The sequence below is a fragment of the Hemibagrus wyckioides genome, linkage group LG16 (assembly GCF_019097595.1).
Source record: "Hemibagrus wyckioides isolate EC202008001 linkage group LG16, SWU_Hwy_1.0, whole genome shotgun sequence".
Taxonomy (NCBI): domain Eukaryota; kingdom Metazoa; phylum Chordata; class Actinopteri; order Siluriformes; family Bagridae; genus Hemibagrus; species Hemibagrus wyckioides.
This window is the reverse complement of record NC_080725.1, coordinates 17,545,001-17,567,259: the sequence shown is the minus strand read 5'-3', so window position 1 is coordinate 17,567,259 and position 22,259 is coordinate 17,545,001. Positions and strand designations below refer to the sequence as shown.

At 43.1% G+C, this 22,259-nt stretch overlaps 2 protein-coding genes across 2 annotated transcripts; both read right to left on the bottom strand.

Annotated features, from left to right (window-relative positions):
* Positions 1–1,746: 1,746 nt before the first annotated feature.
* si:dkey-88l16.3 (low-density lipoprotein receptor-related protein 1B) lies at positions 1,747–15,083 on the bottom strand. The gene is made up of 35 exons (XM_058411664.1): positions 14,923–15,083; positions 14,642–14,845; positions 14,415–14,564; positions 14,155–14,331; positions 13,882–14,085; positions 13,618–13,782; positions 13,218–13,433; positions 12,652–12,861; positions 12,307–12,570; positions 11,954–12,169; positions 11,685–11,843; positions 11,340–11,606; positions 11,037–11,252; positions 10,274–10,426; positions 9,896–10,162; positions 9,595–9,810; positions 8,961–9,116; positions 8,697–8,882; positions 8,416–8,619; positions 8,155–8,322; positions 7,765–7,980; positions 7,448–7,677; positions 7,237–7,366; positions 6,745–6,938; positions 6,299–6,485; positions 5,895–6,110; positions 5,532–5,715; positions 5,223–5,424; positions 4,881–5,045; positions 4,574–4,780; positions 3,920–4,469; positions 3,479–3,610; positions 3,138–3,245; positions 2,318–2,789; positions 1,747–2,233 (listed from the first exon to the last, which is right to left on the bottom strand). Exons 1-35 carry the CDS (start codon positions 15,071–15,073, stop codon positions 2,083–2,085), a joined length of 7,293 nt encoding a protein of 2,430 aa, XP_058267647.1. The 5' UTR covers positions 15,074–15,083; the 3' UTR covers positions 1,747–2,082.
* LOC131367178 (very low-density lipoprotein receptor-like) lies at positions 15,082–16,384 on the bottom strand. The gene is made up of 6 exons (XM_058412443.1): positions 16,381–16,384; positions 16,103–16,306; positions 15,854–16,021; positions 15,513–15,728; positions 15,235–15,320; positions 15,082–15,093 (listed from the first exon to the last, which is right to left on the bottom strand). Exons 1-6 carry the CDS (start codon positions 16,382–16,384, stop codon positions 15,082–15,084), a joined length of 690 nt encoding a protein of 229 aa, XP_058268426.1.
* Positions 16,385–22,259: the final 5,875 nt, after the last annotated feature.

The following is a 22,259-nucleotide window of genomic DNA, read 5'->3' as shown; positions in this document are numbered from 1 at the left end:
ACATGAGTCATTACAGTTGCAGCAGATTGAAATATCTTCACCAGATTCTGAGAAGTATAGGAACAGCAAGAATTGGGCTGTGGTAGATTAGAGGTTAAGGCATTGACATAGTGATTGGAAGGTTGTGTGTTTGAATCCCAGGTTCACCAAGCGGTCACTGCTGGGCCACTGAGCATGGCCCTTAACCCTCAATTTCTCAGTTGTAAAAAAAAATAAATAAATGAGATAAAATTGTGCTGGATAAGGGCATCTGCCAAATGCCAGAAATGTAAATTGACTTCCCATTAAAGTTCAAGGTGTATGCCTGTCAGAATTAATTTACAGAATTAACAGTGTGGTACATTGGAAAGATACAACTCATGATTCAAAGATTTGTTTTACTGTATTTTAAGCTATAATACTTGCTGTAATATCCCCATTGCAACAGATGTTCTTCCCAACAGCACTGCATTTTCCAATCTTTCTCCTTTATCTTAATTCAGTTCTATAGGGAAAATCCTGAGAATTAATGGTACAACTTACTATATTTCAGTATACTATATTACTGTTCATGAAGTCTTTTTCTGTTGCTGAAAACAGTCTATAGGTCTTTCTTCTGCATCTGTGGATAGCAAACTGCTTTTTTCATTATCTGGAGATTTTATTTTCTTTAACACGAATGCCAAATGTACAATACTTTTCAGATTAATAATAATTTGCAAACGCAAATTATGCCTTCTATGCCTACGGTGTGACCCAAATGAGGATGTGGTTCCCTTTCAAGTCTGGTTCCTCTCACCATCTAAGGGAGTTTTTTCCCTTGCCGCAGTCTCCTCAGGCTTGCTCACTAGGGATAATTTTGTCTAACAGTAATCCTGGACATTTGTACCATGTTTCTCATGCTCTGTAAAGCTTCGTGACAATGTCCATTGGTAAATGCACTATACAAATAAAATTGAATTGAGATTTCAGCCCAGTTTTAACTTTAGCACTGCACCAATCCATCCTAGCACATATGGTTTCAATTTAATCCAGTATAAATTTTTCTGCTTTAGAAAGTCTTGAATGATTCTCACTTATGGCCTACTGTCTTAAATTTAACCCCCCCATTCTAAAACGTTCAACTCTTGGGTGGTGTATTAATGGATTTATGCTGTTCTCCTACTGTCCGCATGTTGTGGCAGAAATCGTGATTCCTAGGATCTTCCAAAACATCTACTGTCCAGTTTAGGCAAGCCTGTATCCACTGTAGCCTCAGACTCCTGTTAGGGCTGACTGGAATGGTAGCTTATGTGGTCCTGTAAATCTAAATTTTGAGATGGTCATCATGATTGTAAAGGAGTGGTTATTCGAGTTACCGTTGCTTTACAAATCAGCTCAAATTATCCTAGCCATTATCCTTGGCCTTCTCTCATCAACAAGGCATTTCAGTCCACTCCAACTTCTAGCTATACATATATTCATTTTTTTTTTGTGGCTGTACTTTAGCCAAGTTGTGTGTCTGGAAGTAATGCAGCTTTTGCCCCAGAGAGTAACGAATCATTCTTGCATGACTAGACAAAAACAGGTCCTCATGTGCAACTGCAGCATGTTGAACAGGACAAACAAGATGCCAAACAGTCTGTACACAACTGCTAAGGTATGTTCACAGTTTGCATAAGGTTTGAGGTTGAGTCAGAAGCTCAGGACTTCAGGCCATTAAAAATGAAAAGTCAAAGTTTTCAGCTCAATACATTTTATTTTAATTTGATCAATCAACAGGTGTGGCTTGTTCCTGTGAAAGACAGAAAGACAATAGTATAGAGACCAAATACATTAATCCATATTCTTATTTAAAAATACATCGAACATGCTTTTTAAACAAAAATACAGAGAATTTTATAGATTTAAAGCTGAATAAAATACTAAAAATTACCCAGCAACACACATGGCTTTACTCTAAAGGTCCGGGTCTGAATTTGAAAAGTGTGATGTAGTCCTGCCCTCCGACTGGCTAGTAACGCTCTAAAAATTAAACTGGTCTGATTGTCAGCACAGGTTCCACAGCTAAAGTAATCCTCCAATTTGTCCAGACATGATGGGTTCTAAGCTGGAGGTCTACATTTAAATTCTAAAGCTTGAACTTAAACTTGCTACCTCCGCCACTGGGTTGTAGAGTTCATTTGAAAAGTTTTCAGTGCATGCTTCCTGTTCCTCCATGTCCTTCATGAGAGTTTCCTTATCAATGGGCTGGCCTCTTCCGGATTTCCATCGTCTGCAAATAATAACAGGGATGAACCACATCAGTATTCAGACTAGTCAGCAACCACATCCAAAAACAGTAACCAGATGAGCATACCTCCATTTTAGAACTGCTGCAGCCACAATAACTAGGCAGACAATAAAGAGGACTGTAAGGACAACAGGAATGCTGCTGGATGCCTTATCCTGGCAGAACTGCCCACTGTATCCCTGCAAACACTCACAGACTGCTTTCCCTTTGTGCATCATACAGCGCCCTTGACCATTACAGAACTCAGAATTGCAAGACCGGCCAGTCGTGCCGACCAACACCTCATTCTCCTTACTATGGCAGCCCTCTTCATCCGAGCCATCCTGGCAATCTGGGATTTGGTCACAAAACCTGGTAGTGGAGAGGCACTTGTATTGGTCTCTGCAAGGCTTTGAGCCTGATGGGCACTGCAGACCTGGAATACACTCGACGTCATTTACGGCAATGTAGCCTTGCGTACAGCGGCATGTTCGCCCCCCTGGGTACGCCAAGCACAAGTGGCTACAACCACCATTATTCTCTGCACATGGGTTGGTTCCTGATTCCAAGAGAGAACAAACAATATATGAAACCAAAAAAAACCCCTCATGTATTTCTTTTTTTTTTGAAAACAAGAGAACTAGTAGATCTGAAATGTCAACACTGGTATGCAAAGTATGCATCTGGTTGCTGGACTAGTTCTACAGCTATGTGGGCATGAGTAAGAGGCCTGGTAAAAAGGAGAGGCCTGAAATGTGGCCACTTGAACTAGTTCTGCAGGCCAGGAGGTATCGCATAACCTCACTTGTTCAAATAGAGTCCTCTGGGTGAAACTTAAATAGAACAGAAAAGATGCAGTAGAAGAGAAAGAAATGACATAGGTGTGAGAAGTGCATAATGAGAATACCTTTCTGGCTGTTTGCACTGTATGCCTTCAGTGCTATTATGTGTGTTTGCACTTCAAACCACAACTGCTTAGGCTGGATGCCATCACTGTACCACACCTTTGTGGTGCCTGCAAGGAATTCATTACGTACAACAGAGAAATATTAATCACACAGATCTCTCATACACAATCACAACAGTGAGTAACAAAAATGAGCACTATGGTAGAAATACCACAAAGAATCCTATCAGTTAAAGGAGGCCCATGCATGCAGCAACAGTTTTGAAAACACTACATCGCCATCTGCTGGTATAAATAAAAAAACACCCCCCATGTGAACTACAAGCTGATGTAGTCTTTACCATTGTACCGGGTGATCCAGAAGAGTATATTTTCACTTCGGGTTAAAGACACAATTAAAGGAGATCCGGTTCCAGTTTTATATTCCCTGTAATTTGATCCATCAATGTTCACAGAGCAAATCACTTCAGTGGCTGTAAAGGGAGAGGTAGTGCACTAGTTATTAAAAAAAGGTGGTAAGCACACAGCAGTGATTATTCTAAAACAATGCCTAAGAGAGTTTAGAATGAATGCTAACTTCTAAGCACATTTAGTCCAACAAACACAAATCACATGATCCAAGATACTGAATGATGCATAAAAAGCAAATACAATCTAATAACCATCCTGGGCAATACATTTAGGTCTTTAAGTTAAAAATTGTCTCCGTCATACAGGTTGAAAGTGCAATGCTACAGTCACCCACCTCTTTTTTTTAAAAAAACAAAAAAAACACAACTTACCAATATCTGCCCAGTAAACTGTTGTACCCTGACTTGAAAAAGTCAGAAAATTGGGAAGCTGCGTTTTCTTCCAAAGCAACATTTGATTCCGGCCATCCATGGCAGCACAGTCCACCTGGGGTACAACGTCTTTCCCTGATAACCCCATGGCTGTGAAGCACATCCTGCCTGTGGGTGGGTGTAACGCAATAGAGGTGGCATCCTGAAACCCAGCCTGCAGAACCATGCAGGTGAACTTCCCATCAGCTGATGTGACATAGATCTGAGGCTTCTTGCTGCTGCTCCAATACAAGTTGTGTGTGATCCAGTCCACAGCAAGTGCAGTCAATGTATCCCCAGGTAAATGCAAGATCAGGCCCTCAGGAGTCAATGTGGAGTCACCCAGTTTAACCTGAGCCACAGAAGCCTGGCTGATATCTGCCACGTAGAGCGTGTTGTCACTAAGAACCAGGTCTAGATCTGAGGCTTCATTTATGCCAGGGAGAGACTGGGCATTGTGGGCAGGCCACTGCTTTAGTCCAACCTGCCTGTGCAGGTTTCCAGTGAAAACCTATACAGAGCAGAAATAGTACTTTTTAAAATTGTGCCAAGAACTTAATTGTAAACTGAGAGACTAACATACTCCAAACTGTCTTTGAAGCCTTGTTTTTATACCTTTGTGAGTCTAGTAGGAGAAAGCAGCAGTAGGAAAGATTCAGAGGAGTTTTCAGGTGAACTACAGGTAACTCCGTCTTCAGCCAACAGCAGTCTTGCTGGGCAACGACATAACACGCTGACTCCTGGGGCTAGCACACACATGTGAGAACATCGGAGTCTCTCACAGGGGTTAAGCACCTTAGACTGCACAAGGGGGTGGACAACCTGGAATAAGGAAACAAACTCAATTTTGTACATTTTGAATATTTTCATTCAAGTAATCATTCATTCAATGTGCAACCATGTAAGGGAGATGAATGCTTACTTTGAGCCCAAATGGTTGGCCAGGTCTTTTGATAATAACTTTGTGGTTCTTGCCAGTGATTTTGTGAGCTCCACGGATGGCCATTCTCTCGGCGTCAGACCAGTACACCATGTCGTTAAACACGGCCACAGAGAAAGGGCTTGAAGTCTCGGTCAACTGCAGCATCTTCACACAGGGGAGAGAAAGGGGGGGGGTGGATTACTTTCCATTTGATGTTCCAATCTACAGAGTGTTTTCCCAAAACCATTACAGGCTTGCACAAAGCTTTTGGATCACTGGAAATGATGCATCACGTTGGGGGGGGGGGGGGGGGGGTGAGAAACAAAAAACAACTTCATTCACCCTGATATCCTCGCCATTCATTGAGGCTGAACCAATGCACTTGAGCTTCTCATCTGCCCAGTAGATTCGGTCACTCACAATATCCACAGCTAAGGCTATTGGCCAGTTTAAACCATGGCTGAGCAGCACTTTCCTCTCTGAACCGTCCATGCCGGCTCGTTCAATCTGGGACTCCTTCCCAATCTCCGACCACAGCATTATCCTAGAAAGATTTGAATAAAATTGTCTAAAAGGAAAGTCAACCCATCTTCACAAGTGCAGTGTGGGGAAAAGGATTAAATTATAAGTCTTAAAAGGGGCCTTGCTCACCCTTTCTGAGGCAGAAGCACCAGAGAACGAGGCTGCTCCAGGTCTTCATCTAGAATCACAGTGACGTTTTGTCGCTTCACCACATGGTCACTAATCCTTACAGCTAAAATCTGGCCAGCGACTCCATCCACCCAGTACAGGTTTCCTGCAACCCAGTCTACAGCAATCGAGTCGGTTTTCACACCTATTTAGGGAGAAGACATTTTTTGTGGGCATGTTAAAGAAAATATCCATAGCTGTTAAATATATTGTTAAAGTGACTTCAGTTAATCTTGTTAACTTCTGATTAACAATTCTGCTCTCATATATTGCACATTATTCATAAAAGATGACGCACATGTTAATTTGCATCATATTTCAAACCTTTAACAAGCGTCTTGACATGACCCTTTTCTCCATGCACTGCATATTTGATGCTTTCCTCCTGCAGACAGACCCAGAAGACCCGCTGTTCCTGCAGATCATAATCCAGAGAGAAGATTGGCTTCTGGCCTGGGGGAAGAAGCATCTGCATGTTGCTGCTTCTCAGGCCCATAAACAGCACCTCATACTGCACTGATGCCAACAGACTGGGCTCCTCTGCAAGAAAGGAACCGGGATGTAGGACTAATGAAGGTGCTTGATTCACTAATCAGGCGAGACCAGGTATTCACTGTACTATTACATACAAATGGTGATTAGACTACATTAATGCAATAGATACAATTATGAGCATGTACATTTGAATTTTTATTGCAGTAAGACACATAAAGACCAACTGGACATACTTGGTGCCTTACAGCTGCTTCCGTCTGGCTCCAGTATAAAACCTGGAGGACACTGGCATATGTAGGAGCCTTGAGTGTTCATGCATCTGTGGCTGCACACAGGAGGCTGAACCTCTGTGCACTCATCTACATCTGCACAGTACAAACCATCTGCCTGGATCGTGAAGCCTGCTCGACACCCACACCTCTGAGAGATGAAAAAGAAGGAAAAAACACATGGACCATCAATATACTGAATTGTACAGCCAAAAACTTGCTTTCTAACCGGACCACCTTCATCATACTAGTTATAACATAAGTAGTAAATTTGCAGCTAGAGAACTTCCCAGCACTGGCCCCAGAGTAATTTTATACCCGTAATAAACCCGCCCCTGTATAATAAACTGGCTCTTATTTCCAAAACAAATTAAAATGTATTCATGTAAATATACGGGGGAATGACTAACCGCTCCATGGGGAGTGTTGACACAGTAGTGCTCGCATTGTCGAGGGCGTGGACTGGAGCAATTGTTGCCGAGACACCCAGGACCTTCATCAGACTCGTCCAAACAGTTAGCAGTGCCATCACACACCAGCCTGAAGTCCAAACACTCACCGCTGCCACACTTGAACATGTGCATGGGGCATTTTACCGGGCCACCTAAAACCAAATTTCAAGATCTTTACCTTCATTCCTTCTTAATCTACCTCCGAATGCAAATGTGATGTTTATACGGTTCATTTCTCTTGCAACAGAAATTATTCCATCTAAGATACAGATCGGAGGTCGAAATCCAAATACTTTAAATCTTTTCAGCTATACAACCTGAAAAGTTAAGAAAGCTTGCTAAAAGGATATCATTTTAATTTCTTGACTATTAAAAAAATTCTACAGTAATAGTTTACACATTCATAGGTGCTACATTATGTGCAGTTTTATTGGTATTAAGATTTCTCACATCCAGCTTCATCACTCTGGTCTTTACAGTCCTTAACTCCATCACATCTCCAGAATGTGGGAATGCACTGATCTTTAGATGCACAAGGCCACTGGAACATTCCACATTGCATGGGAGGGGATGTACAGTTCTACAGGAAGGAAGGAAAAAAAAAAAAATATTACAGCGTCTATAGGAGACGCATCATTTCCCATTGTTCTGAATCTCATACCTGTTCATCAGATCCATCAGTGCAGTCTTTGTCTCCATCACAGAACCACTCTTTCAGCAGGCACACATGGCTATTAGGGCAGCGCAGCTCTAGGGGGCAGTGTGGAGGTTTACGACAGTTCTTCTCATCAGACTGGTCGTGGCAATCTGCATGACCATCACAGCGGGCACTTGCAGGTACACACTGTCCACTGGCACACTGAAATTGTCCACGTAAACACTGCTCCTTCGCTGAAAGATCATAACACCAATTTTACACACATATGGTACAAACAACTGACCACCTTTTTAAAAAAAAATAAAAAATAGCACCCTCACCACAGCCGGTCTCATCCGTGCCATCTGAACAATCTCTCTGGCCGTCGCAAAGGAACGTTTCAGGGATGCAGCGGCTCCTGTTATCACAGTAATGGCTGCAGGACTCGGACAGTTTGAAACAGTTCATTTCATCAGAGCGATCCTGACAGTGAGGAGTCCCATCACACACCAGCTTCTTGTCTATACACATCATCCCATGAGCACATTGGAACTGGCCTTAAAGAATGAACAAACAAACCGGTTACTCCGGCTAATCTGATCAAAGTCATAGCAAACCAACACAGAGGTTCCCTTTGGTCCTAGCAAAATATTTCAAAAAGTACATTAAAATACAAAGACGGCAACATTAACCAGTGACTGATGAATACAAGGTCAAATCTCAATTCCTACTTTTTTTACACTGCCGTTCACAGTCCTTCTCATCTGACCCGTCTTTGCAGTCTCTCTCTCCATCACACACGTGACTGTAAAGGATACACTCACTTCCATCCCTGCATGGTTTGAAGCCCAGTGGGCATTTCAGCGATGAAGCTCCTGCAGCGTTTTTGTTACCAGTGTCTGTAAAATACATTCAGATGTATTGCAGCAAGACACTACATTTTCTCCGATTACAAACTAACTTGACTGCAATAAGGAAAAAAAAAACCCTACAGCATTTCTTCTCATCGAAGCCATCTTTACAGTCCATTCGTCCATCACAGAACTGCCGGCTGGTCAGGCACACCGTCCCCTCGTCACAGTGCAGAGGACAAGTAGGACACTGCAACTCATCTGAACCGTCAGAACAGTCAGAGCGACCATCACACACCAGGGCTCGTTCGATACACTTCCTTCTGTTCTTACACAGGAAGTGGCCTACACAGGGAAAAGAGGAAGCAGTAAGAAATTCGAATAGGAATCACTTTCAGAAATTTACCGTATTAACACATTACCTGGATCTGAACAGGCATGTAAACAGTGGAGCTCATCAAACCCATCAGGACAATCTAACATCCCGTCACACAGCTGAGACTCGCTGATGCACAGTGACGTGCCTTCACATTTCACTAAGGGGCTTTTACAGACTGGTTCAGGAGAAGACATAGTAGGAGCTACAGGGGTCGCCGCAACACTAGGAGCTACAGAACAAAATTGCAATTTAAATGGAAGACAGAACAAAACATCTACATCTTTTAGTAAAAGTTGCCAATTATTACATTTCCGTCTACAGTCGTCCTCATCTGACCCGTCCTTGCAGTCTTTCTCTCCATCACACACATGAGTGTAGAGGATACACTCACTTCCATCACGACACGGTTTGAAGCCCACAGCACATTTCAGAGATGAAGTTCCTGAAGCTTTATCACTCTTACCTGTAAAATCAGAATGTTTTAATATATAAAAAAAATCGACTTAACCTCTGAAGTAACTCATAACTTTAGACACTTCAGTCCTTGTGCTAGATCACGTGCACCCGATAAAGGATAGGAAAGTGTTACGGCCACATTCAGTGTTTTAAACACAGCCCACAAAAGACAAACAGGTTGAAATTTGACGTGTGATTTGGTATTTGTCTTTTCAAAGCAGAATCTGAAATCTTCATTTTGGTAGTCCAGGCATTTAAAAACGCAACCACATCACCAAATCTAACCATCATCACTTCTTAAGCAAAGTGCGGACACCTAAATGTGCTTCTACAGCACTCCGTTCCAGATGCATTTTATGAATCTCATAAAAAGGATTAAAGCATCACAGAAAGTAAAAGAATTACCCCAGACCATGGTAGAAAAAACAGGTTGTTAAATATTAAGCAATTTTGTTAACCATGTTATTTTGAAAAATGGTGCTCACTACAGTCCGCTTCATCTGTTCCATCGATACAGTCTCTCTCGCCATCACACAGGAAGCTTTCTGGGATGCAGCGGGTCTTATTGTCACAGCGATGGCTGCAGCTCTTGGTGCGTGTAAAGCAGTCCATTTCATCCGAGCGATCCTGGCACTGAGGAGTCCCATCACACACCTGCTTCTTGTTTATGCACATCTTCCCATGAGCACACTGAAACTGGTCTGGGGGGAAAGAAAATTGCAAAAAAGGCACAATAAGAATATGCCGTTAATGACTAAATGATTTCACAGCTGTTTTAGACTTTACCTGGTCTACACTGACTCTGGCAGTCTTGTTCATCAGAGCCATCTTTGCAGTCCTCCTCTCCATCACATACATGACTGTACAACACACATTCCTTCCTGTCCTTACAAGGTTTCCAGCCCAAACGGCACTTTACCGGACCTGCTACATCCGGCTTTATAGAAGCACTGGGACATTTCTCCTCATCAGAGCCATCGGTGCAGTCAGAACGGCCATCGCACAATAAACCACTCCCAACACATTTCCGCCCGTCCTTACACAGAAAGTCACCTAATGTTGAACAAAACAAATAGCAATTCAGACAAATTCCCAGACAAACCCGTTACACTTCCAATTTGTAATACGATGGATTTCATGTCCTTAAGTAGTAAGACCCACGACCTCTTTTTGGACATCTGCTGAGGCAAGACTCTTCATCAAAGCCATCTGGACAGTCGCGCTTTCCATCACACAGTTTAGTGATAGAGATGCACAATTTTCCCCCTCGACACAACACAGAAGGCGCATCACAACTTCTCAGCTGTGTAGGGTAGCCTATAGAATGGGATACATTATAATTTAATATAAATAAACACAAGCATTTAAGATGCACAAGACTGGAGTATAAAATACACTCCAGCAGATTTTGCTAGAGGATGCCTACATTCTTTATGGAACATTCCAGATTTTTTTTAATCCAACATTTATGTTTCTGGTAAACTAAGCCAAGTAGGTAGCAATAAATGTACAAATTATTGTGGAAACAGTAAAGATAATTAAATCCCTTAAAGCATTTCAGAATACATGAAAGGTATTTATTAATGTTGTTCTTTCAGCTGCTCCCTCTTTGGGGTCACCACAGTGGATCATTTGGTTCACATGTTTCAATTCGGCACAGGTTTTACACTGGATGCCCTTCCTGACACAACCCACCCATTTAACCCGGGCTTAGGGAGTTAACTCTTCAACTGGCTAGGTTAGCACCCTGCCCAGGAATCGAACCCGGGCCACGGCAATTAGAGATCCTGCCGCGGGACCCCCAGGAGGCTACGTGAAAAGTTATTTATTAATAAAAATTTGAATGCCACAATATTAGGCAGGTGGTCATAATGTTATGCCTGGTTGGTGTATATGCCTACAACGAGAACGAATCTGAAGGTTTTACCGCAATCTGCTTCATCTGTGCCATCTACGCAGTCTCTCTCTCCATCACACAGGAAGTTTTCTGGGATGCAGCGGGTCTTGTTGTCACAGCGATGGCTGCAGCTCTTGGTGCGTTTGAAGCAGTCCAGTTCATCAGAACGATCCTGACAATGTGGCTTACCATCACACACAAGGGTAGCATCAATGCACTTCTTTCCATGAGCACACTGAAACTGCCCTAGAAATGGTTTCAAAAGGAGAAAACTGTTCAGGTCAGAACCACAGAGATGATTTTTTTTTTTTTGGGCACATCACGTTTTCTCACCAGGTTTACAATTCATGTCACATCCCTCTTCATCAGATCCATCTTTGCAATCCGCCTCTCCATCACAAACATGACTGTACAGGATACAGTCACTACCATCCTTACAGGGCCTCAAACCCAAACGGCACTTTGTGGGAGTCTCTTCAGAGGTGTAAGGGGACAGAGTTGGACAGTCCACCTCATCAGAAGCATCAGTGCAGTGCACACGCCCATCACAGACCAGCTTCCTGTCAATGCATCTTCTCCTATCTTTACACAAAAAGTCATCTAGAAAAGAACAGATTAGGTTTTAAGGAACTTTTCAAAAACATTGTAATGTTTGGGGGGAAAACAAAACCCTCTTACCACCATCATAGGGACAGCTCTGAAGGCATGGTCTTTCGTCAGACCCATCGGCGCAGTCCTTTCTGCCATCACAGAGCTGATTCTGGGAGATGCACTTTGAGGTTGCCAGACATGGAATAAATGGGGTTTTGCAACGGGAATGTGGTCCAGGGTTGCCTGCTGAAAATGATCAAGAGATCAGGAGACTAGAGATTGACCCCCAATCACCATCTCTACTAGATCTGTCCCACTGGTGAAATTCTGGCTGATTAAGGTCAAAGTTGACTTACCACAGTCAGTTTCATCCGATCCATCCCAGCAGTCCCTGACCCCATTGCAGATAAAAACCTCTGGAATACAGAGACTGTTTTGATCACATCGCAGTGCGCAGCTTCTCGTAGGCTGCCAGCATGTTGATTCATCAGAGTTATCTGGACAGTGAGGAATCCCATCACACACCTGCTTTCTGTCAATGCACTTTCTGCCATGGCTACACTGAAACTGACCTGGGTAAAGATTAAAAAAAAAAAAAAATCATTGAGCATGGATTCTAATAAGTGGTTAAGAGGACTTGAGCAAATACAGAGGCACTCAAAACGACACTGGATTATAGTGAATCAGCATAACTTTCATTACATCTGACCTGGATTACACTGAAGGTCACAGCCCTCTTCATCAGAGCCATCCTTACAGTCAAGCTCTCCATCACACATATGGGTGTTCAACACACAGTCACTACCATCATTACAGAGCTTTGAGCCCAAACGGCACTTAATGGCTGCCGGTTCTTTTGGCATTGCAGCAGCAGAACAGTCCATCTCATCAGAGCCATCAGTGCAGTCGGAGCGTCCATCACACACCAGATATCGCTCAATACACTTCCTTCTGTTCTTACACAGGAAGTCACCTTGAAAAGTACAGTAATGTGTTATTCGCATATGGTCTGCTACTAGGACAAGTCAAAATTCTAGACACAAGTGCACGTTACCCATATTTTGGCACGAATCGATACAGGAGAGCTCATCAGAACCATCAGGACAGTCCAACTTTCCATCGCAGAGTTGAACCGGGGACATACATGAGGCTGTGCTTTCACACAACACTGAGGGGCTACTGCAGTCTGGAGGCTTAGCTGATAAATCTACTGACACTGCTTCAGAAGAGGCCTTTCTGTTGATCATACCTCCATTATCAGTAGCTGTAAAGATAAAGATCTTTAGATCATAACATACATCTACATTTAAACTGATGCATGTTAAGAGAATAACTAATGTCCATTCCCTTTGTCAGCCTGTAACGTGTACTCCTTCTGATGACCAGCCTCTACTGTATGGCTAGTCTCAACCCATGACAATGGGTGATTATTCTGATACTCTGGAGCACCAGGTAACTCTGGATGGTCCCACATGGAGTAGACCATCTGACCTGGATACTGTACACAATGACTGTCTTGTGCTCATCCACAATATGCTCATCCTTTCAACTCTATACAACATGGCAACAGCAGCATCAATAAAATCAGCCTAAGAGCTTTGTGAGGAGGCTAAAACTCACCGCAATCTGCTTCATCTGTTCCGTCTACACAGTCTCTCTCACCATCACACAGGAAGCTTTCTGGGATGCAGCGGGTCTTCTCGTCACAGCGATGGCTGCAGCTCTTGGTGCGTGTAAAGCAGTCCATTTCATCAGAGCGATCCTGGCACTGAGGAGTCCCATCACACACCTGCTTCTTGTCTATGCACATCCTCCCATGAGCACACTGAAACTGCCCTGGTGTATTAAAAGGGTGGGGGGGAAATCATGAGGGAAAATTGCAAATATGATAAAATAATATAAGCAGCTGTTGAGGCCATATAATCAGCATTTAAAACAATCCACTAACTAGAACTAGGGGGACAACGACTCATTTTTGACCAGTATACCAGTGATCGTTATAACGAGGCAAAATGTCTACCTTTTTTACATTTCCGTTCACAGCCCTTCTCATCCGACCCATCCTTGCAGTCATTTTCTCCATCACATAAATGACTGTACAGAATGCACTCACTTCCATCTCTACATGGTTTGAAGCCCAGAGGACATTTCAGGGATGCAGGTTCTACCTTTTCACCAGCTTTATCTACAAAATACATCCAGAAGAAAAAAAAAAATAAATAAAAATCAACCCTGATCACACTGTTAATTACCTTTAAATAAAATCTATTACAGCAGAACCTACAGCAGTTCCTTTCATCTGAGCCATCTTTACAGTCCATTCGTCCATCACAGAACTGCCGGCTGGTCAGGCACACCGTCCCCTCGTCACAGTGCAGTGGACAAGTAGGACACTGTAGCTCATCTGAACCGTCAGAACAGTCAGAGCGACCATCACACACCAGGGCTCGTTCGATACACTTCCTTCTGTTCTTGCACAGGAAGTGGCCTACACAGGGGAGAAGGAAGCAGTTATAAGTGGTAGCAACGTTTTAAAAACGCTGCATTAACCCATTACCTGGATCTGAACAGGCATGTAAACAGTGGAGCTCATCAAACCCATCAGGACAATCCAACATCCCGTCACACAGCTGAGACTCGCTGATGCACAGTGACGTGCCTTCACATTTCACTAAGGGGCTTTTACAGACTGGTTCAGGAGAAGTTTCAACTCTAGGAGCCACAGTAACAGAAGCTGGAAACAAAGGAACAGTGATTAAAAATCGATGTGATGCAGTATGAAATCTAAATCTTTTCGGAAGAAGAGTGGACACTTACGACTGCGTTTACAGCCCTCCTCGTCTGACCCGTCCTTGCAGTCCTTCTCTCCATCACACACATGAGTGTACAGGATACACTCACTTCCATCCATGCATGGTTTGAAGCCCACAGCACATTTCAGGGATCCTTTATCTTCGTCACTCTTGTCTATAAAACATGACCAGAAAGTTACTAAGCATTGACACCATTTTAATTAAAAAATTAATACAATGAAAAACCCATACAGCAGTTCCTTTCATCCGAGCCATCTTTACAGTCCATTCGTCCATCACAGAACTGCCGGCTGGTCAGGCACACCGTCCCCTCGTCACAGTGCAGAGGACAAGTAGGACACTGTAACTCATCTGAACCGTCAGAACAGTCAGAGCGACCATCACACACCAGGGCTCGTTCAATACACTTCCTTCTGTTCTTACACAGGAAGTGGCCTACACAGGGAAAAGAGGAAGCAGTAAGAAATTCGAATAGGAATCACTTTCAGAAATTTACCGTATTAACACATTACCTGGATCTGAACAGGCATGTAAACAGTGGAGCTCATCAAACCCATCAGGACAATCTAACATCCCGTCACACAGCTGAGACTCGCTGATGCACAGTGACGCGCCTTCACATTTCACTAAGGGGCTTTTACAGACTGGTTCAGGAGTAGACATAGTAGGAGCTACAGGAACAGCTGGGGACACAAGACAGCAATTTAAATGGAAGACAGAACAAAACATCTACATCTTTTACTAAAAGTTGCCAAATTATTACATTTCCGTTGACAGTCGTCCTCATCTGACCCGTCCTTGCAGTGTTTTTTTCCATCACACACATGAGTGTAGAGGATACACTCACTTCCATCACGACACGGTTTGAAGCCCACAGCACATTTCAGAGCTCCTTTATCTGTGTCAATAGCTGTAAAGACAAACATCAGATAACACTCCTTTAAATTCACTGCATTATGAACCTAATCTGTTGCTTTTACTCTTGGTTGGGCAACATCCACTAAACAATCTCATTAAATAAACTTATTTGGATCAGTCAGAATTGCAGAAATTTCTAAGACTAGACCACAAGATGCGACATCCCAACACCGCTAAAACTCACAGCAATCCGCTTCATCTGTTCCGTCTACACAGTCTCTCTCGCCATCACACAGGAAGCTTTCTGGGATGCAGCGGGTCTTCTCGTCACAGCGATGGCTGCAGCTCTTGGTGCGTGTAAAGCAGTCCATTTCATCAGAGCGATCCTGGCACTGAGGAGTCCCATCACACACCTGCTTCTTGTCTATGCACATCCTCCCATGAGCACACTGAAACTGGCCTGGTGTATTACAAGGGGGGGAATTTCAAATATGATAAAAATATAATATAAGCAGCTGTTGAGGGGGGGACAACTCATTTTTGACCAGTATGCCAGTGATCGTTATAACGAGGCAAAATGTCTACCTTTTTTACATTTCCGTTCACAGCCCTTCTCATCTGAACCGTCCTTGCAATCCTTTTCTCCATCACACAAATGACTGTAAAGAATGCACTCGCTTCCATCTCTACATGGTTTGAAGCCCAGAGGACATTTCAGGGCTGATGCTCCTGCAGCCTTTTTGCCAGCTTTATCTACAAAATGCATCCAAAAAGATCAAACTTGATCACATTCAGTTAATTACTTTTAGACAACTTTATTACAACAGAACCTACAGCAGTTCCTTTCATCCGAGCCATCTTTACAGTCCATTCGTCCATCACAGAACTGCCGGCTGGTCAGGCACACCGTCCCCTCGTCACAGTGCAGAGGACAAGTAGGACACTGTAACTCATCTGAACCGTCAGAACAGTCAGAGCGACCATCACACACCAGGGCTCGTTCGATACACTTCCTTCTGTTCTTGCACAGGAAGTGGCCTACACAGGGGAGAAGGAAGCAGTCAGAAAACGTATTGGATTCAGTAGCAATGTTTTACAAACACTGCATTAACCCATTACCTGGATCTGAACAGGCATGTAAACAGTGGAGCTCATCAAACCCATCAGGACAATCCAACATCCCGTCACACAGCTGAGACTCGCTGAGGCACAGTGACGTGCCTTCACATTTCACTAAGGGGCTTTTACAGACTGGTTCAGGAGTAGATTCAACTCTAGGAATCATATTGACAGAAGCTTTAAAAAAAAAAAAAAGAAAAAAAAAGTCAAATTAAACTCATGGACAAAATGGTGTATATATGTACACATGCTAAATCTTATCGTGACAAGAGCTGATGTCCATTACAACTCTTGTGACAGGCTGCTTCATCACTGCCATCTACGCAGTCTCTCTCTCCGTCACACAGGAAGTTCTCTGGGATGCAGCGGGTCTTATTGTCACAGTGATGGCTGCAGCTCTTGGTGCGTGCAAAGCAATGCATTTCATCCGAGCGATCCTGGCACTGAGGAGTCCCATCACACACCAACTTCTTGTCTATGCACATCCTCCCATGAGCACACTGAAACTGGTCTGAAGAAACATCACCTATTAATTCATACTTATACCGTGATTGCACATGAAAAAAGTGTAATACATATTTACCAGCTTTGCACCAACGGTCACATCCGTCTTCATCAGATTCATCTTTACAGTCAACTTCTCCATCACACACATGGCTGTACAGCACACATTCACTGCCATCCTTACAAGGTTTTGAGCCCAAACGACACTTTATGGGAGCTGCTACATTTTTGGTGGTGGTTGTAGCGGGACAGTCCATCTCATCAGAACCATCCGCACAGTCAGGGTAACCATTACATACCAGAGGTTGTGCAACACATGTCCTCTGATCCTTACACTGGAAGTCACCTAGGAGAGAGAAGGGAAAGAAAAACACAAACTTTCACAAGTCACACGAGACAGCATGGCACCAAATATAGATCGTTTCATCGGCAAGTACCTTTATTTAAACACAACTGTACACAAGCAGCCTCATCTGATCCATCAGGACAGTCTCGTGTCCCGTCACATAGCTTAGCCTGTGGTATGCACAGCATGGTGCCTTTACACAAAACTGAGGGCTTTTTACAACTCACTTGTGAAACAGACACCAATGCATCTGAGGAAAGGATGATGGGCACAAAGAGGAAAAGATCAAATTATGCATGGTACAACTTACTGTACAAAAAAAAAAAAAAAAGGATTGTATAACGTGAATCAAACAAATCAGCAACAAGTGCACCTCCTTTTAGTGCTCAAGATTTGGTTATGTATTAATTTGTACCCCCTTTGGGGAGGGAATGGATTGAACGTGTTCTGGCACATCCTGGAGGTAGCCATTTTAAAACAGGAAGTCAGGGTGAGAGGACAGGGGAAGGGAAACCTTCCTTACCTTGACCTGCAAGACAATCACCCTCAGGAACTGTCTTTGTTTCAATAAAGAACCCGATTTAGCTCCAATTATCTGGAGTAGCGTGAAATATACCTCAAAAAGAAGCGGTCACAGGAAAAAAGTGGACTACAAAAATCATGGCGGCTGTAACAGATTAGCTCTATAGGACAAAATCTACACTAGGGTTTCACACATTACAGACCTTGCTGAAATTCATTCAGCGCTATGGTTACGTCAACCACGCCACTCTCCACAGCGACAGCCTGCACATGCGTTCCATCTTGCCGTTTCCACAGCGTGATGACATCACTGCGCACCGTCACCAGATAGGGCTCATAGGCAGCTGCAATCAAGCCTGGAAAAGTCCATCCTTTACCAGCAGAGTATTTTCTCATTTTCAGAAGACTCAGTACTTGCAGTTCTGAAAGCGCATAAATGATGCGTTCACCAACTTCATGACAATACCTGTATTTATAAACACCTATATTCATGCAATCGTTTATCTAAAAGTCAAAGACTACAGACCGTTCTGTGAGCTCCAGAGGAAGCTGTTTGCTTTCCTGTCCAATACAAAGCGGCTGACACTTTTATCCACGGAACTGTAGATGGCTTTTGCATTTCCACCCAACAGGCCTAGCTTCATGTTGATGATCTGACCATCCTCCAGCCAGTACAACTGACCTCGTTGCCAATCGACAAGCAAGTCATTGATCTCGCCACTTGCCTGGTACAACTGGTTTGAAATGCTCTGATCAGGGAAGCTAATATGGGTGGCGCCCACAGAAAGTTCATCACAGGAAACCCAATACAAGTTTCCAGTCTTCTGGTCGACTTGGACAATGCACACTTTAGAAAAACGAAAACCAAAGATTAAGAAAACAATTCAGATTAAGATTAATAATATAAAACAAGTACACCATAAATCAAAATTACCAGGCTTCAGAGTTGCTATATATTCAGAGCGGCCTTCTCTGAGCAGTCGGGCCTTCAAATGGCCCGTAAGGTTGGCCCAAATAATCCATCCTCTCTTCCAGTCCACATCAAAGGACTGAATGTCCTCATTAGAGGAGAAGAGTACAGATTTTATAGGACCATCTGTTGTATACTCCAGTGTGAAGACGCTTGTGGGTGTCGCATAGGCAAGTTTAAAACCTATTACAGTAGGGGATTTTTTAAAAATAAACCAACCAATGTGCATTTAATGAAACGAGTGGAAAAAACTACTAATTCATTAAATAATATTGTTAATGTTATATAATTTTACAACAGTTCATAATGCACACAATTTTCATAACATACTTCCACATGAACCATGTTGCACATGAAGCTTTCCTTCAGAGCAGGAGCAGGTGAAACCACTAGGGTTGCTTAGGGAAGGCATACAGAGCACACAGCCTGACTTTCTACATGGAGAAAGACCTGTGGAACACAAACATACCTTGTACACTTTCACACATTCAGATCTAGCGAAGCAAAATCTACCAGTGAAGTTGACACACCTCGAGGCTGCTGGAGTTCATGATAGACCATTATGGTTGATGGTTCTCCCTTCAGAACAAAACTCTTCTGACTAGGCTGGGTTACAGGGGCTTGCCACAAACGCCCGTCATCAGCCCAGTAGAACCAGCCACTGAACACAGCCAGATTCTGACCGGTCCGTCCTTTGAAGAATTCTCGAAAGGTGTGTCGCCCTGTACCATCAACCTTTACGGTCTCAACTGTCTGCAACACACCAAATACAATTTTTCTTAAAATAAAAGCAGCTCAGATTTTCTTTATGTTAAAAGAAAAACATTTTCACAAACTAGTTTGTACACATTTAATCCACCCAAATTAGAGGCATTTTGCTCCAATTTGGCTAGAGATTATACAGACACTAACATGAGGATCACATCTTATTGTATCACGTTTCTAAAAGATATTTCAATAATGCTATTCTATTAATTATTGTAACAAGCCCCTACCTTTCTGAAATCGCTTAGCCAATACAACCTTCGGGCTGCCACATCTAACGTAAGGCCCCTGGGTAACTGTGCAGTGACGATAACCAGCGACGACCTTAAGAAGCCATCCATCCCTGCTTTCTCAATAGTCATTACAAAATTTGGTCCTTTATTAATCCAAAACATGGCGCTACAAAGAAACAAATAGTTAGAGAAGCATCATAATGTGCGCTGAATGTGTGTAATATACTGTACAAGCGCACACACACCTTTCAGTGGGAAGGAGGACCAAATCTGTTGGATCTGTCTCTTTGGTCATGACTATGCCAACAGCACTTCCATCAGAGGCTCCTGTGTAAATGCCTTTAAGTGCCGAGTTTGTCCAGTAAAGTTGTCCACTGAGCCAGTCAACAGCTAGAGACTTGAGGCCAATCTGTCCTAAAAAATAAAAAGCAAAAAACCACCCAGAAGTCTCATTAAAGTGCGGCATAGTCATCTTGCAAACAGAGACGATAGACATTTTTAATCTGAAAGGCCACCCACAGACAAATGATACATATGCCAATAAATATTATCCATAATTTTTATCCACTGTAATGTCTGGCTTTTCAAAACTTCACCAAAATTGGTGTACAAGATGCGGCATGGAGTAAACTGACGGCACACACTGGGTCCAACTAACCTGAATAAATGACTTTGCTCTTCTGGTCCTCTGTTTTATAGATGCTTCCATTCCCATCAGCCCAAAAAACAAAGTTTCGTGCAAAGTCAAAAGCCAGAGCCACTGGGTTACTGTTAATCACACTGAGAGTCTTGAAAGTTCTGTCCTTTACAGTAATCAGGCCTAGAAGTCCCTTCTTGGTGGTCAGAAGTTTTGTCTCATTTGCTTAAAAAAAATGAGAAAACTAACATACAACAATCTGTACCTTATTGATGAATGCTGAATATCTGATTAGTTGGGAGTACCTTGTGCTTGGCACACGTTACCACCTTGTAGTTGGAAACCTGGTTGACAGAAGCACTGAAAAGATCCTTTGGTATTAACACACGTGTGCATGCAGGGTCCATAAGGCTGGGCACATTCATCAAGATCTAAACAGCAGGAAAAACATCCATCGCATTATAATATTAGATGTTTGGCCAGCACCACGTTTTCCCAGGGGTCTGTTAAAAATAGCTGCAAAATAATTTACCTTCACACTTTGCTCCATTTGCTGAGAGCTTCATCCCACTGGGACAAGAGCACATCGCTCCCCAAAGCTGGTCAGTGCAAGTGTGGCTACAGCCACCATTTTTATCTCTACACCTTTTACCTGAAAAGTTTTTAAAGACCGTATTCAGATGTGTAAAGAAAGAGGTGTTTATTCCCCCACTTCAAGTTTAAACCAGAGGTCTTGTACTCATACAGATTGGAAAAGTCTATGAACAGTATCGCTTTTTACAGCCATGAGGATTAACGGCTAAATGTCATCAGTGTGTGTGTGTGTATGGTTGAAAACGAACAAAAATCAGTCATACCACATGTAACCGGCTCATCTCTCCCATCAGAACACTGAGCAACACCATCACACCTCTCTCTCAGAGAGAGACATGATCCGTTCGGACAGCGCACATTCAGATCTCCACAAGGTCCTGGTGCACAGGTTTGTACACTAGTTTAAGTATCAGCTAAAATGCATGTAAAAAAAAAAAACATGCTGAAAGATCACCCATTTCAGCTCACCACAGCCTTCTTCATCCGAGTTGTCTCCACAGTCATTGAATCCATTGCACCTGAGGCTCAGTGAGATGCAAATGCTGTTCTCGCACGTCCAGTCACCCGAGAGGCAGCCCGCATATCGGCTGCAGTTTAGTTCATCAGACCCATCTGTACACTGAGCTTGGCCATCACACACCGCTGACCTCATCACACACAATGTGCCATCAAAACACTCAAAATCCTCTGGGGGGCAGGCTGTAAGATATTTAATATAAATGTACATATTGAGTACACCTACTTTGTAGGTATGAAAGCTAGTGCTTTATAACATACACTATATTGCCAAAAGGTTTTGGGACACCCCTCCTAATTATTGAATTCAGGTGTTGGGCTGAAAGGAACTCAATGTTTCAGCATACCAAGACATTTTGGACAATTTCATGCTCCCAGCTTTGTGGGAACAGTTTGGGGATGACCCCTTCCTGTTCCAACAGGACTGCACACAGTACACAAAGCAAGGTCCATAAAGACATGGATGAGTGAGTTTGGTGTGGAGGAACTTCACAGAGTCCTGACCTCAACCTGATAGAACACATTTGGGATGATATGAGCCAGGCCTTCTTGTCCAACATCAGTACCTGACCCACCAAATCCACTTCTAGAGGAATGGTCAAAAGTTCCCATAAACACACTCCAAAAGCCTTTCCAGAAGAGTTGAAGCTGTTATTTATCCCAAAGATGTTCCACTAGGATGAGGTCAGGACAGTCAAGTTCCTCCACACCAAACTCACTCATCCATGTCTTGAAGGACCTTGCTTTGAGCACTGGTGTGCAATCATGTTGGAACAGGAAGGAGT

Excerpts from the sequence above, each read along its gene's own strand:
- si:dkey-88l16.3 (XM_058411664.1), bottom strand. The coding sequence starts at position 15,073 with ATGTCTACTCCTGAACCAGTCTGTAAAAGCCCCTTAGTGAAATGTGAA. Across the intron at positions 13,434-13,617 it reads TGAACGGAAATGTAAAAAAG|GGCAGTTTCAGTGTGCTCAT; the intron begins GTAGACATTTTG and ends TTAATACACCAG. Across the intron at positions 11,607-11,684 it reads GAGCTGTCCCTATGATGGTG|ATGACTTTTTGTGTAAAGAT; the intron begins GTAAGAGGGTTT and ends GTTCTTTTCTAG.
- LOC131367178 (XM_058412443.1), bottom strand. Across the intron at positions 15,729-15,853 it reads TGAACGGAAATGTAAAAAAG|GCCAGTTTCAGTGTGCTCAT; the intron begins GTAGACATTTTG and ends GTAATACACCAG. Across the intron at positions 15,321-15,512 it reads AACAGATGAAGCGGATTGCT|CTATTGACACAGATAAAGGA; the intron begins GTGAGTTTTAGC and ends TTGTCTTTACAG.